General features: G+C 33.8%; 1 protein-coding gene across 1 annotated transcript; it reads left to right on the forward strand.

Moving 5' to 3' along the window:
- The first annotated feature begins 7471 nt into the window (after window positions 1-7471).
- On the forward strand, window positions 7472-8643 carry LOC126977297 (zinc finger protein 430-like). The gene has a single exon (XM_050826067.1). It carries the CDS (start codon window positions 7489-7491, stop codon window positions 8362-8364), a length of 876 nt encoding a protein of 291 aa, XP_050682024.1. The 5' UTR covers window positions 7472-7488; the 3' UTR covers window positions 8365-8643.
- Window positions 8644-17475: the final 8832 nt, after the last annotated feature.

Here is a 17475-nt window from a genome sequence, read left to right on the forward strand (position 1 = left end):
TATATATATTTATATACAAGGATATGGGAGGCATGCTGCGAGAATTTAATTAAAACACTTAAGGCTGGGGACCGAGCCAACGGCCTTGAGAAATCGGGCGGAGCTAGGTTACCTCTCTCGCACAAGATCGCCATAGTTTTAATTTAAGTTTAAATAATATATATATATATATATATATATATATATATATATTTAATGATATTAATGAAATTTAGTGTACATGTAGTTTCTAGTTTCAGGGGCGAGAAATCGATCTAGTAGTAGAATATAGTTTTATCCGAGTTTTAATGAGAAACAGCTACAATAACATAAGAACACAAAGAAATATTTAACCATTATATACAAGACTGTAATAGCTCAGATGGTACATTGGGTGATCCGGAAAGCAGAAGACCCAGGTTTGAATCCAGTTTTTTTTATGAAAATAAGCCGATTCAGCCGATGGTAGTTGATACGCCTTGCCCATTACAATACAGTGCCGCTCAAGATTCTTGAAAAACCCTGATTCTGAGCAGCACTTCAATTGCGCTCGTCACCTTGAGACATAAGATGTTACGTCTCATTTGCCCAGTTTATTCACTAGCTACGGCGTTCTTCAGACCGAAACACAGTAATGTCACATTACTGCTTCACGGCGGAAATAGGCGTCCTTGTGGTACCCATATGGTCGATAACAGACAGTCAGACGGTAACTGTTCTATGTATAATATTTGTATTGAAATCTGACATCAGTGACTCGACTTGTAAATCGTGTTCCGCTGTCATAGTAACGATCCCGACTCCGCGACCATAATTCATTTGAGATAATTGAATAAAATACCGCAGACAAGATATTGCGGCAGGAATCGAACCCCACTTGGTCGAGGTCAACTGGGAGGGGCGTTCTCCCCACGTTCCTCTTGATTGGGGTTCCGAAATTAGGGTTCAGAAACACATTACTACATGGACGGACGCCATATTTAAGTGTTGCCAAATTTAAATTGAGAATCAATACCAAAGGCTCTCAAGTGTTGCCGTTTGGAAAAATTGTTTGAAGGTTATTGAGGTGTCTAAAACATATTATAAAACAAAGTCTTCCACCGCGTATGTCTGTTCGCGATAAACTCAAAAACTACTGCGCTTATCTTCGTGTTTCACTAATGAATAGCAAGGTGCTCGAGGAAGGTTTTAGTATGTAATTTGTTAATTTTTTGTATACATCTGACTATAAAATGAAAAGGATTAATATTGTATTTGTGCAAACGGCTTTTACATTACCGCTTTATAATTGCCAATTTTTAAGGTGAAACTTTTATTACATCGTCTCAAACTTTTTCGTCTGTGTGTTGCATGTCGCGTGACGGTCGGGCGGCGCCTATAGTTCGCAGCAGCTGACCGTGTAGTGTATAGACTATTACTTATTTGTGCCAGTGCTCCACGCTATTTTGTTTGTTTAATGTAAATGTTGTTACTTTTATTATTTCCCATTATCATTCCAGTTTTCCAAGTTTAAAATTAAAATTGATAAAGCGAGTTTTATACCCTTAATGGAATATTATTCCAAAATTTTTTAGTCAAATGTCCATAATGTGGAAAATTTTTTCACTTTTACCGTGTTTTCATAAAACCACACAATCCTTTTTTTTAAATATTAAAATTGATATAGTAAGGATAACATTCCTTAAGAAATAGACATATGCGGACTTTTTTGTAGACCTAAATATGATACACAATTCCACCATTATATTATTTTATTACATCTTTAGAGATAACCCGTAGGGGTTAAGGCAGCGTTTTCGTTGAAAGCTCCCAAACGGCTTATTTTTGTCCGACACCTCCAACAAATATCGTTAATGAATATAAAAATGTATACAAAAACTTAACAAATCATATATTAAAACCTTCCCCGAAAATCACGCTATACACTGGTGAAAACAACATGAAAATCGGTGCAGTAGTTTTTGAGACAGACAGACAGGCAGACGCGGCGGAGGACTTTCTTTTATAATAAGATGTGATTAACCCTATATTGTAGTAAGATGATTAAATTATCTGCCATTCGATTTCATGAGATATTCTTTTGTTTCGAGCGAAATACAAATTTTATGTCTGGAATACTAAAATCATTTTTAATAATACCCGCCTTCAATCGTGTGTTGCTTACAATGCCCCTTCAGATATTCGTTACGTCAGAGGTCCTATACATCAAACTTTTGACAAGAAGATAAGAAAAAAGTTATAAAGTTTATGGAATCGCGCCTTTGAATTTGGAACCGAATGATTGATTGGAACATAGCTGTTCACTTGAATGTTGATCTTGTACCTTCTTCAAACGATTTATTTGGAATCGATGAGCATAAGTAAAAGACAGCCGGATCTCAAATAGCTACTTCTTCTAATGTTGTGAGGGTAATTACGGCAATTTAAATCAAGAGATATTACTAAATACACCCTTGTTCTAAATTATTTTATATATTTTTTTAAATGACTCATCAAATGAAAACAACTGAAAACTGACTGACTCGACTTAACTGAGTTGTAAGCATATCAAGTTTGTTTCTTATCTAATAGCGCGAATAGTTATTCTGCACCAACATGGAATTGATATCGGCAGCACTGCCCCATAATAATATACCATAGCACATAATATTAATATGTAACTAAAATAATCTAGTCACGCCATATTTCTTTTATGGAAAAGGAGGACAAACGAGCGTACGGTTCAACTGGTTTTAAGTGATCACCCCCGCCCAAATTCTCTTGCAACACCAGAGGAATTACAGGAGCGTTTGTGGCCTTTTAGAAAAGTGTACGCGCTATTTTTGATGTCGTATTGTCCTCGAAACATCGCCCAAGGAAGTTCATTCTACGGCTTGGTTGTACTTGGAAGAATGTTACTTAAAACCATCACTGAGGAGAAACGCCACATATCAAGATGGTGGGGATGATATCCTAATTTGTGGCATGTCATGCGGAGGTGAATTGAATGATTCATGAATTCGGCGGCAGGAATCAGTTCAAACAATTACAGTTCATTGCTTAAATAGTTTTAACCGCGCTGCAGACTCTTTGCCAATCCCTCAATATGCTGGCCCCAATCAAGAGTATTAACAATAAATATATAACAGACAGAGATATGCCATCGTGGATTTATATATATATATCAATAAAATTTTATTTTATTTTCAGCAAAGTATACAAGGACCATTTTATAAATCATAAAATAATAACGATAAAATAGAGTTTACATGTTAGTGTAGCGTTTAACATTAATTTTTTTATATTGTAATGTCCCTTAAACTCATACTAACACGATGAACAATGCTAGTAAGTAGGACGTTGATAAAAGTCGCAGAGTTAATCCAATAAAAATGACACCATTTCAAAAATAGAACGCAATTCAAATGACACGATCGATCACACACGTCCCGATTTTTGACAGATCGCGCCAAAATCCACAATAGTTCAGGAATCGATCGAAATTATTGCAATCAAGGGCATTGTGAATCAAATTATTCTGTTGACCCCATCCAGTGATCAATTTTGTTGCATGTCAAGATTTTTTAAGAATCCAGGAATCCATTCTCTATATTTGTTTTTGTACAATTGCGGTGAATTAAGCGGTTTAAATACGTAAAAACATACCTATCTGTTATTCCCATTTCATAATTATAATATAAGTCAAGTCTTTAGTTGTTAATGCAATACTAGAATTTTTACTAATAGCAGGCAGATAATTATGAACTTCTTAATCGGTAAGTATTGGATTATGTCATCTGTCATCTAATTGACATTCTCGCTCATGTTTTTGACATTGTTAGTCAGGCTAGCGAAACTCTCTAAGAAAGCAGCGATTCATTCGATTGTATGAAACGTGCAGTCATTGATAGATTGACAGATGACGGCTATAATCTTGTAAAAAACAGAGATAGCCGAAATCCACTACGTTTTAAGCAATTTTTCGTTTTTAAACTTAGCCGGATAATATATACTTCGTCGCCAATCGCCATCCTCTAATTACTACTATTTCAAACTTTTGTCAAATTACTTCACGTTTCATACTAAACTAAATTTCAATTTTTACTTAGGCATTCTTGCCTCTTATTACGTAGTATTTACATCCTATTCGTTGTTAGTAAAAGGCATAAAAGGCATTTTCTCAAAATTGATTCCTTTAGAATTATTATTGATGTCATTTCTAATAACTACTAGGTACTACTACCGCTTCGGAAACAAATGGCGCTCTGAGAGAGAAGAAGCGGCGCAAGAAACTCTCCCAGCATTCTTTTTTTGCGCTCTTTTCAATAAAAATATACAATATTGTACAGTTATTTCTATCGCTATAAAATAATCACAATCTAGTCCCATGCTGTCCGATCATTTAGATATTCAGCAGTGGAGTAATAGGATTTACGACAGAGCCATTTTTTTATAAAACATTTAAATTTATTTATAGATAATGCCTGAACAGTGGCTGGGACTTTATTATAGATGTGTATACATTTACCCTTAAAGCTATTATGTATCTTATGAAGCAGTGTAGTTTAAGGAAACAGTGTTTGAATTATTAAATTAGTTTTATTACTTGTAATATGTATATTATTAATAATGGTTATAATGTAGATTCTTTTTGTTTTCTACAATTCTTTTCCATCTCATATTTCGACCCATATAGCTGAATGGTTAGTGACCCTGACTACTAAGCTAGAGGTCCCAAATTCGAATCCCGATAGGTGCAATCATTTATATGATAAATATGGATGTTTTTTTCTGAGTCATGGATGTTTATATGTATTTATGTATGTTTAAGTAATTATATTGTAATAAATATATCGTTGTCTTGCACCCACAGTACAGGCTATGCCTAGTTTGGGGCAAGATAATTTGTGTAAGAGTGTGTCATTATTATTATTATTATTTCACTGACATACTTCCTCGTCCTCGTTTAGTTCTTTAGAACATAAAATTCAAAAAAATTAAAATACTTACGTATTTATTTTGTAAGTAGGCCACAAACATATCACGACCACAATATTTATCAGTTTAATAACACGTCTTATACTCGCGATTAGTATGTCACTTTGTGTTAGTGTGTGTGCATTGTTCAACATAGAGGTTGACTGTCAACCTCAATTTTTTAAACGTTTTCACAGCTGTCACAGTCTATCTAGACGTATAAATGATCTGAGCTTAGAATCAATAGTTATAACTTATAAGACCGTCGATTCAACTAACTCGAGTATTTCTGGATTAACGTTAATTAAAAGAGATTCAAATATTTCTCAACAATAATTATTTAATGAATTAAGGCTTAATAAAACATCCCTACAATATATCTAGTAATGACTTATTATAAAACTCGATCGGCTAGAGGCCATTTTCTAAATAAATAAATAATTATAGTTCTTTCACATCGTGAATTTTATTTAATTGGATTACTTTATTGCAATTTTAACGAAGGGATCTCTAACTTATTGAGAACTTGCTGACCCGGCAAACGTTGTTTTGCCATATAAATTATTTTTAGAGTTAGACTGTTTCTTGAACATTACTTTATATTTCTAAAATAAAATATTTTTTTTAAAACAAACGTAGCCTCAGTTACTCCTTATTACATCAGCTACCTGCCAATAAAAGTCCCATCAAAATCGGTCCAGCCATTTCAGAGATTAGCTGGAACAAACAGACAGAAAACCAGTTTTTTTTAAGAAATGTTTTTTTGGTGAAAGTACCGTATATATATTCATATACATGTAGTAAAAAACGGTTATTTCAATATTACAAACAGGCACTCCAATTTTATTTATATGTATGTATAGATAAAATACCCGCTGGTAATGCAGATTTCTAAAGATGGAATATAAACTTTTTATATCGGTAAAATACTTAGTTTAAAGGTTTATCTACTACAAAGAAATATGTAAAAAACAGTGTGTTCTTAAGAAGTAAAATCGACTCGAGCCGACGTCACACGAACGAGCATTATATTATAGTTAAGAGTGACAGCTCAGTATTATTCAGTTCCCACAAAAAAAGTGCTCCACTAGAAGTTTAACTAACGAAGATTTTCATATTAAAAATCAATTCTTTTCTCTTCTTTTTTGCTCTCTATAATGGCTTAGGCTACTTACGGTTTCAAATAAAGGTTTGTTATTTAATTTAAGCATTATTTATTACTTTCATCCGCCACTTCGTCCGCGTGGAATAGTTACTATGGGTTGCATTTTTTTTTATATTCGTAAGTAATACACATAAACAAACTGCTGCTGCTATACATGAATTATTTTAATACGTTTTTATAATAAACTTTATTTCGTTTCTCCGTCCTTTGCTAAATCATAAAATATTGCGGGTTTGATGCACTTGAGCTACATATTATAGTTCCGAATAGGATTATTTTTTTCTGAAAGTACTCCTGTTACTTTTAAGCGTTCTATTTTTTTAACAAATTTAATCAATAAGAATTTGACGCTTGGCGTAAAAGCACAACTTTGTTTGGGCTTCCTAACGAAATTTCATCCCCTATTTCAACCCCACATAGATTTTCAAATTACAAAAACGCTAGAACAAATATTTATTTAGTTCTAATCAAGTGCCCAAATACAAAGTTTCATGGTGCCATCTTCGATAGTGACGAACTTCCATACAAACTTCCACCCCTTATTTTAACCCCTCCAAGTCTTTTTTTCGAGATAAAACGTAGCTTATGTCCTTTCCCAAGCTCTAGTCTGTCTCTGTACTGAATTTCATCAAAATGAGTTCGTTGGTTTAGGCGTGAAATAGTAACAAACAAACTTACATTCACATTTATAATATTAGTTGGGAACAAGCAAGGAACCTATACCTACACCGAATTATTGGAAGATTAAATAGTTTGAAGACGATTTAACCAAATACCGTCTCAAATCCAAACCAATATCTAGTTTCCTTGGATATAAATATATAATAATAGCGTTGAGATTTATTAAATTTAATTCCAGTAACGGAGCTCATCCCAAGTGCTCCCAACTCTTGAATAACCTCAACACAATATATTGCATGTAAAACTACCATAAATCCATTCAGGATACGCAACAATTGATGAAACCATTAAAACAAACAAGTCGGCAGCTGTAAGGGCCGCGATCACTCGAGCATATCGCTCGGCCCTAAAGCCCGCCCCCAAACCGCGCACAAAAATCAACATAAATAACATTACACACCCCTATCCCAAACTATGACAGGCCGTCCAAAAAAACCAGGCCTAACACCACAGACTATGATGAACAAAAATAAACTTTATATTCCCGAACGCAGAGCCCATAATCGCGACTTAACCGGCAACCCTACGAATAGATACCACAATGACTTCAAGTGTGCAACAATTGAATATTCTGTCTCTCTCGTCCATTCAATGGGATATCCCTCTTTCGGATTTTATTAAATTTATTGTTAAACCAATGTATATAAAAGTTGTCGAAACGAGAAAAGACGCCAGTCTTGTTATGAACGTGAGTGCTACCATTGACAATGTTTGTCCGACAAAATTTATCGAAAATCTTCCGGCCTTGGGATATGAGTGACAGTAAAGAGATGACCAGTGATACAATGAGTGTAAAAGAAACAAAGCCACTGCAGCGGAAGGATGAAAAGCGGGAAAACCGCTTGCGAAAAATTCGAGGTAGCTTCAAGAAGAGCGAAGGCAATATTCACCAGGACTGTACTGTTTCCACAACTACAGAAGATGTCAAACCACTGAACGTAACAAACCCTGTGGAATCACCTGTGGACAGACTCACACTTTGCTGTGACAGACTACTTGAAGAACCAAAACCTGAATTAAAATCTCCCAAAACAAGCAACGTCGAAACTTCTTTCACATATCCTAATATCCCCCAAAATATCTATCAAGGGCTTGAATATCCTGATATAACTCAAACCTTAGTATCTCAATCTGATCCATTGTTACTAGAATCTTTAGCGCAAGGATATGCGATGGAATTGGAATATGCTAGAATACTCCAACAAGAAGAAGAAGCAAAACTCCTGAACGCAAGAAAGCAACGTCCAAAGAAATACAAATGTCCACACTGTAACGTGGGCTTTTCAAACAACGGGCAACTGAAGGGCCACGTCAGAATCCACACTGGGGAGCGGCCTTTTAAATGCGATGAAAAGGATTGCGGGAAGACGTTTACAAGGAATGAAGAACTGACGAGGCATAAGAGAATACACTCTGGAGTTCGACCCTACGCGTGTTCAACCTGCGGGAAAAAGTTCGGGAGGCGCGATCATCTAAAGAAACACACGAGAACACATTTCGTCCAAGCTGAACGGATGATGCCAGTTTTCGTGCCTCTCGCCGCAATGCCTCACGTCGGCTTTCCTTATTTATATGGATACTGATGATTGTAGCTTAAAACATCAAATTTAAAAAAAAAGGAGATTATGTAATTAATCCATGTATAGGTAACCTCTAGAACGGTTCTTCGGTTCGGTGTTGTAAATTTCCTGAATAGTTTTCATCCGTTGCCTTATCGTGAATCTTGAAAGTTTTCAAGCAATAGTTCATTATATCAGTGCCGAGATTGTACAGCTTTTAAAAGAGTTACAGAGCTTTTAAAACATTCATGTATAAAAAGGAATAGGAATAAAATTGTAATTTTCAGGAATCCTGATAAAGTATCGCGCGAAAATTCTAAAAATTATTATAAAGTTGATATTCTATGTTGGCGTAAAGCTTATAGGTGTTTAGAATGGCGGACGATGTGTAAGAAGTTAAGTTAAAAATGGATTTAATACTTATATACTTAAGCACTAATGTAAATAGTATGTAATAAATAATGTAATTTTTTTAATACAACAGAAACTATATAATGTAATTATGGAATGGAGTGTATCGAAGATATTAGAAAAGATTATAATATATTTTGAAATGTATGCCTGCTTTTTATTTTTTAATGGTAATATTTTAAGTAAATAACCAATACTCAACGGTCGTAGCCTGCGAATCTTGATGGTAATATATCTGATACGTTGCCAATTGGTTTAATTAATTCAGAGACTGAAGCCGAAACGACCAGGACGCGGTTCACATCGCTTAATTTGTGATCACGTTTTCAGAGAAGCGATTCAAGAACAAATCCTATTCAAACAATTACAGCGGACCAAGTATGTATTTAAAGGTTAAATTAAAATTCAATCAATGTTTATTTACTAGCTTTTACACGCAGCTTCGCTCGCGTTGATATCTTTAAATGTGGTGTGAAAAATGTTAAAAAGGTCTCAAATACCATGGATCTCGAATACCAGGATATCATAAGTATTTCAGAATTCTAAAATCAATTTAGTTTAAATAACTGAAAAAACAGCATTTTTATTGAAGCTGAGCGGAGGTCCCACCGGGTGACTCTAATTGATTTCTGTGTTAAATTGTTTCTCGACCAATTCTGGACCAATTTAAAAAACTCATAGACTCATAGAAAGCTTTCGCAATTTTCTAGGTTATAAAAACAAACATGATTTACAAATTATTCAAAATTAGCACGCGCTATTTATATTTATTTAAAAATTGAGCCGATTGATCAAATCACAAATGATTCGAATCTCAGCGACTACTCCACAGGGAGTGCCGCTTGCGCCTCTTTCCCCAAGAGAAGGTCGCCTTCGATGAAGGCTTACAGGGCACCTGCCCAAAGCCAACTGCAGGTAGTGTTTAGTGGGTAGGTACCTAGTTTTTCACGTGAGTCCCACATAACCAACGCAGACTCGAGTTATGCATGAGCATTCAAAACCTCCCTCCCGTCGTAATCCCGGAGGGTAGCCCTTTCCCATTGTTTGGGCGCAAAAAAAAATGATTCGACTGCCAGGTTCTTAGTTATTGAATTTGCAAATCAGCACAAGTTTCTCATGTGACCAAATATGGTGCCAAATTCCAAAAGATTGCCGAAGACGTGCGATTGCGGCATTCTAATACAATATGTTTACTGCTCGGAGCCCTGATAAGCAGAAGTAGATACTTAACAGCAAAATTTAAATAAATATTAATCAGAGCACAACAGTTGTTTACATTAGTAAAGGTTCAAATATAAATACACTAGAAAACAAATACCATAAATTAAATACTAATTAATAATTTTCTACCTTGTTTTAATTGTCTGAATCGTTTTTTTTATGACAATAAGGGATGAGACTCACAATGCAGTGCCGCTCAGGATTCGTGAAAAACCCAAAAATTTTGAGCGGCACTACAATTGCGCTTGTCACCTTGAGACATAAGATGTTAAGTCTCATTTGCCCAGTAATTTCACGAGCTACGGAACCCTTCAGACCGAAACACAAAAATCCATACACATTTCTGCTTAATGGCAGAATTAGGCGCCGTTGTGGTTCCCATAATCTAGCCGGCGTCCTGTGCAAAGGAGCCTCCCACTGGTGTATGGGGGCAGAAGAAACCGATATCATTGTTAGATGTTTAGAGGTCGCTGAATACAGGGTTCAACCTTTCTGACAGTCACTACCGGAGGTGATCGGCAACGTCAACGGTCTACTGGGATTCCTGGTAGAATTGGTTTGCACTGAGTAACAACGTCAGCCCATCATGTAGACCGTAAGATGTTGAATTGCGGGGCATAGCCCGTTAATACGTAAGGCGAAGGGTAAGCAGAAAACACGCAAACAAGGTGTTTTTAGACAAGTTTTGTGGTGAAAATATAGCACTTGGAGCTATGAACACTACTTCATAATGTTACACATACCCTTAAGTCTTATTTGTTGGTTGCTAATGTTTGCTGTTGGTTAGAGAGAGCTATTTTAATCTACCACTTTTCTTTGCAGTTAAACAAGTTTTTTCTCGGCATGACGCATTTGTTTAGTACGACTCTCACAAAAGTTATTCTTATAGCTTGTACTTTTTTTGTGTAGGTATATTTATTTAGATAAGTAATCAATAGTGAGAATTGTAAGCATATAAACTGTTTGCGCCTGTTAAAATATTATGTTTTCTACGCAAGAATTTCGAAAATATAGGCTTTGATACATAGATGGCGGGCCGACAGCCGTGAGCTCATATCGCTCAAGGTCGCTGGCGTTTAGTGTCGCCTTTAGGCCTACTTGACTTTGAATACATAACATTCACTGTAGTTATAACCGGTTTATGTAAATTAATATAAGTAGCAGTTTTAGAAAAATTAATATAAAAATAGTGTATGATATAATACGTCGGATGGTTTTTATACTTTTTAGGGTTCCGTTTTTTGCCATTTAGCTACGGATTATGGATTCGTCATGTCTATCTGTCTATCTGTCTGCCCTTATGTCACAGCCACTTTTTTCCGAAACTATACTGTTGAAACTTGGTAAATAGATGTATTCTGTGAACCGCATTAAGGATTTCACACAAAAATAAAAATTTTGAGGGTTCCCCATACTTAGAACTGAAACTCAAAATTTTTTTTCATCAAACCCAGACGTGTCTGTGGATAGGTGAAGAATGATATTGAGGTTTCTAATATAATTTTTTTCTAAGCTGAATAGTTTACGCGAGAGACACTTTCAAGATAATAAAATGTCCCCCCCCCCCCCTGTAACTTCTAAAATAAGAGAAAGATAAAACTAAAAAAATATATGATGTACATTATGGTAATAACTTCCACCAAAAATTTGTTTGAACGAGATCTAGTCAGTAGTTTTTTTTTAATACGTCATAAATCCTAAACCTACAAGATCTTTTATATTATGTTACTTGCTTGCTACGGAACCCTTCAATGGGCGAGTCCGACTCGCATTTTTTCAAGTCACATGATATTCAAATTCAATTCAAGTCAAATTGTATTTTTTTATTATTTAATGTACACGTCGGCACAATTACAAGTATGTATATTTAGATAATTTAAGAAATAGTCTGAAAACACATATTACCTTTATAAAATCGTCACCTTTTTGCTCTTAATAGTGATTTTCATTATTATAACACTAGAAATAAGGGATTGCTTGTAACTAATTCTAGTAGGCTTCATAAGATACATAATAGCTTTAAGGGTAAATGTATACACTTCTATAATAAAGTCCCAGCCACTGTTCAGGCATTATCTATAAATAAATTTAAATGTTTTATAAAAAATGGCTCTGACGTAAATCCAATTACTCCACTGCTGAATATCTAAATGATCGGACAGCCTGGGACTAGATTGTGATTATTTTATAGCGATAGAAATGACTGTACAATATTGTATATTTTTATTGAAAAGAGCGCAAAAAAAGAATGCTGGGAGAGTTTCTTGCGCCGCTTCTCTCTCAGAGCGCCATTTGTTTCCGAAGCGGTAGTAGTATCTAGTATATTAGAAATGACATCAAAAAGAATTCTAAAGGAATCAATTTTGAGAAAATAAATGCCTTTTATGCCTTTTAACTATGGACTTAATTAAGACCATGTCAAAAATGCTTTAGAAATTCCGTGTAGATGAAGTCGACAGCAGAAGCTCGTATCACATAAAGTGGGTTTCATATCATAAACGTTGAGATTTATGTGTTAGCGCGGCGCTTGTCATATCTGCCAGTTAAAACTTTATCTATTAGTTGGGATATTACATTCTGTGATCGTGAACACGTTGTATGACGTCACATTCCTTCGATGCGAGATTTAATTTAAGTTTAGTATTAATAGTAAGTTTATAGCCTATACGTTTTCCATAAACTAGGAAGATAAAACAGTTAGGATATCATCCCCACCATCTGGATATGTGGCGGTCCTCCACAGTGCGGTTTTCAAGGAGTTTTCTTCCACGTACTACAAAGCTGTGGAATGAGCTTCCATGTGCGGTGTTTTCGGGGCGAACCGACGTGGGTACCTTCAAAAAAAATCGCGTACACCTTCCTTACAGGCCGGCAACGCTCCTGTGATTCCTCTGGTGTTGCAAGAGATTGTGCGCGGCGGTGATCACTTAACAACAGGTGACCCGTACGCTCGTTTGTCCTTCTTTGCCATAAAAAAAAAGAAAATGAAAATAATAATTTGTGAATATTACCTTTTCTATAAAATACGAAAACAAATATAGGGTATATTTTCCATAGTGGGAGGCTCCTTTGCACCAGGATGCCGGCTAGATTATGGGCACCACAACGGCACCTATTTCTGTCGTGAAGCAGTAATGTGTAAGCATTACTGTGTTTCGGCCTGTCGCTCAGAATTTTTGGGATTTTTCAAGAATCCTGAGCGGCACTGCATTGTTTTGGGCAGGGCGTAACAATTACCATCAGCTAAACGTCATGCTCGTCTCGTCCCTAATTTTCATAAAAAAAATATAGTCTTTTTCGCATTTTTTGTTTCAAACAAGCCAACCAAAAATTTTATATTATACTCTACAACATTGAGATGTCCGTGCCAAATTAATCTGTGTGGATTGATGCATCAATGGCATTGCTCAAATATGTGCGAAGGGAACGATGGCTGGTCCATGCGTTAACTCGTGAACGAATGCTGCTTGTGGTAGACCTGTTATAGTGAATGAATAATTGTATTTCTTGGATGAGATTACTAATAATTATGACAGTTATCACGACTTCACGAATGATCCAATAAAAGGTATAAAATGCATTTATTTTCTCAAAATTGATTCCTTTAGAATTATTTTTGATGTCATTTCTAATAACTACTAGATACTACTACCGCTTCGGAAACAAATGGCGCTCTGAGAGAGAAGAAGCGGCGCAAGAAACTCTCTCAGCATTTTTTTTTGCACTCTTTTCAGTAAAAATGTACAATATTGTACAGTAATTTCTATCGATATAAAATAATCACAATCTGACTGGATCTAAATGATTAGATATTCAGCAGTGGAGTAATAGGATTTACGTCAGAGCCATTTTTTTTATAAAACATTTAAATTTATTTATAGATAATGCCTGAACAGTGGCTGGGACTTTATTATAAAAGTGTATACATTTACCCTTAAAGCTATTATGTATTTTATGAAGGTTGGTTGTAGGCATACTACAGTTTCACTTCACAAAGCTTTTACTCAGCTATAATAGATTACGTTATATCTTCGTCGTCTCTCCGTTTCTCTTCTCGTTTCGTTTACCCTTAAAGTGTATCTTGAAAAATTGTGTATCTTATGTATCAATGTATTTAAATCTGCAAAAAATGCTCCAGATGCATCCAATATACGATAATTTATATTTATATAGTTAATACTATAGTACTTCTTTTTATGGAATAGGAGGACAAACGAGCGTACGGGTCACCTGTTGTTAAGTGATCACCGCCGCCCACAATCTCTTGCAACACCAGAGGAATCACAGGAGTGTTGCCGGCCTTTAAGGAAGGTGTACGCGCTTTGTTTGAAGGTACCCATGTCGTATCGTCCCGGAAACACCGCACATGGAAGTTCATTCCACAGCTTTGTAGTACGTGGAAGAAAGCTCCTTGAAAACCGCACTGTGGAGGACCGCCAGATGAATCCAGAATGATTTAATTAAATTGAATGAAATATTTGATTTGATCACGACTCATATATTGGATGTTTAGCACCTTGTTACCAACCAACTACCAACAATTTTTTTAAGTATATTACAGCCTTTAATAAAATACTATTAGGTATTTGATTGGAAAGAGTGGCCGTTCAGTTTCTTGTATGTTCTTCTCACGAGCTCTACATTTTCCGAACAAATTGTAGATTCAGTGAACTCTTAGTGAACAGAAATATAAAAAACAAACTTAACGGGAACTATGAACGCTTGTTTAAAATATGTAATATTATTACAATTGATAAAAAGGTAAAATTATTAACGTTAATCGAACAATATCGAGATATAAATAAATTCGTAGTACAGAGAGTGCATACCTACTCAACTCGGCTATCTAACAAAAACAAGCTAGTGGTACCTAAAGTATGTAATTATTACGGTATGCGTAGCATGCAATGGGTAATACCTACATTAATAAATGAATTAACTACCCATATAGCGTCACAATTGTCGAATTGTAAAACAAAAAATTAGGTAAAAAACTTATTGTGAAAGTTCTACTAAGCACAATGTCCATAATAAATAGACTTAAGAAATACTGATAGTACTATTAAATTGTCACACAGAAAAACATAATATTTATTTGATAATTTGCGAAACACGAGAATTATAACTGCCGACAAACTGCTGCGTAGTTTGGCAGAATAATATGTATATATCGCTTTGTAATGTTGTATCAGAAATAAAAAATGATTTTTAAAGTAATATTTATAGTGACTATTCAAAAGCGCTTCGTTTAAGTCTAATTGAATAAAGTTTATTTACTTTACTGGACTCAATAACTCCTGTGGTTTTTTATTAAATTACATTTTTTTTTTAACTTACGCTTGTAAGTCATAAAGTAAACGACGTTCGAGTATTTTATGGTTTATCACTATACATAAATTGTAATAAATATAGTATATATTATATACTATATTTATATATATATACTTGTAAAACATAGTGTAGAAGTAAATTACCGAGAACACCCTATCGTACGCATGTTTGCACATACACACATCTCTCTCTCTCTCACACACACACACGCACACACATACACATATACACATTTACCTCTATACTTTGGAATTTCAAGCTTTTTAGTCACTGAAATACACAGAAATACAGGTATTTTATTACCTACCACAGGCACCAGCGATCCACGACCAAAACTTATGTATCCCCTGTATTTTTAAGTTTTCGCTATATTGTAGTTTTGGTTGTTGGTGAGAAATAAAAAGTTTTATTATTATTATTATTATTATTATTATTATTATTATTATTATTATTATTATTATTATTATTATTATTATTATTATTATTATTATTATTATTATTATTATTATTATTATTATTATTATTATTATTATTATTATTATTATTATTATTATTATTATTATTATTATTATTATTATTATTATTATTATTATTATTATTATTATTATTATTATTATTATTATTATTATTATTATTATTATTATTATTATTATTATTATTATTATTATTATTATTATTATTATTATTATTATTATTATTATTATTATTATTATTATTATTATTATTATTATTATTATTATTATTATTATTATTATTATTATTATTATTATTATTATTATTATTATTATTATTATTATTATTATTATTATTATTATTATTATTATTATTATTATTATTATTATTATTATTATTATTATTATTATTATTATTATTATTATTATTATTATTATTATTATTATTATTATTATTATTATTATTATTATTATTATTATTATTATTATTAAATGTTTCAAAGAAAGGCAATAATTTTCTTGCCAGCTCACATTATGCCTCAACCTTTTCCGAAATGGTAGTAATTGGTAAAAATTTATAATTTTTGACATTCATAAGTGACATTACTTTGACGTTAATGAATATTTATTGATTTGATTTGAGTTACAAAGTTGATTTTTTTGAGGCCGTCATTTTGGCTTGGGCGTATTTGTTTTTCGCACGTTCGGATTCAATGCATCGAAATATGTGTCTTATAAAAAAAATACTAAAAATTTTCCCTTCAATTATTATTATAACACAATTATATAATAATAGTGTTAATAATAATATAGCTCAATCAAAACATATAGTATATGACATATATATAATATTATTAAAATGATACTAATTATAAATCACGGAAATATAAACGTGAAACTTATATAATTTATACCGCTAGATAGTCTCTTGCTGTTAGACAACCAATAAAAACAGGCCAGGATTATTAGTTAAGTGTGCGTGACAAGCTACGTCCTACACTAGCGATTTGTATGACACTTTGTGTTAGTGTGCGTGAATTGCTCAAAATAGAGGTTATTTCTAAACTCAATTTTTTTTCGACGTTTTCACAGCTGTTATAGTCTTCCTAGACTAATAAATGATCTAAGACGGTACTTTGGTCAGACATTCAACAGGACTGCAAGCGAGTTACGGGTTCGATTCCTTCTATATTTTCCGTACTTCTATGAAATGCGATTGCATTTCGAAGTTTATTGTAATCCCGCCGTCTAGCAATGTTTTATAATTCAATAACTGTGTCATTATAACAATTTCGCAAGGCAATTGTGCAACAGGGCAAAAAGTCCAATATTGAAACATCACAGCAGGAAGTAAATTCTCGAATAAAAGATAATTTATCTGTAAGACATCGTCAGCCCTCGGTGTTGGCTGCTTGGAGGCAGTCGATACATCATCCTCATTGATCTCAAAGTACGTACTTCCGGTCCTGCGCGAAAATATTTTGACTCTGTGCTTTTGTTGCGAAACGGACTTTAAGGGTGTTGCAATGACACAATAGTTAAACATTTAATTTGAAAGTTGACGGGTTTTTGTCACACGCGTATCTTGCAAGTGGGTCGCGGAATCGATTCCTTATAAAATAGTCTTTGTAAATATCTGGGTTTTTGTAGTAAAAACTACATAACCGTGGTATTTCTATAATTTGAGACTAATAATAAAAGATTTTGATCAAATTTAAGC

The sequence above is a fragment of the Leptidea sinapis genome, chromosome 44 (genome assembly GCF_905404315.1).
Source record: "Leptidea sinapis chromosome 44, ilLepSina1.1, whole genome shotgun sequence".
Lineage (NCBI taxonomy): Eukaryota > Metazoa > Arthropoda > Insecta > Lepidoptera > Pieridae > Leptidea > Leptidea sinapis.

Coding starts and splice junctions, on each gene's coding strand:
- LOC126977297 (XM_050826067.1), top strand. CDS start 7,489: ATGTTTGTCCGACAAAATTTATCGAAAATCTTCCGGCCTTGGGATATG.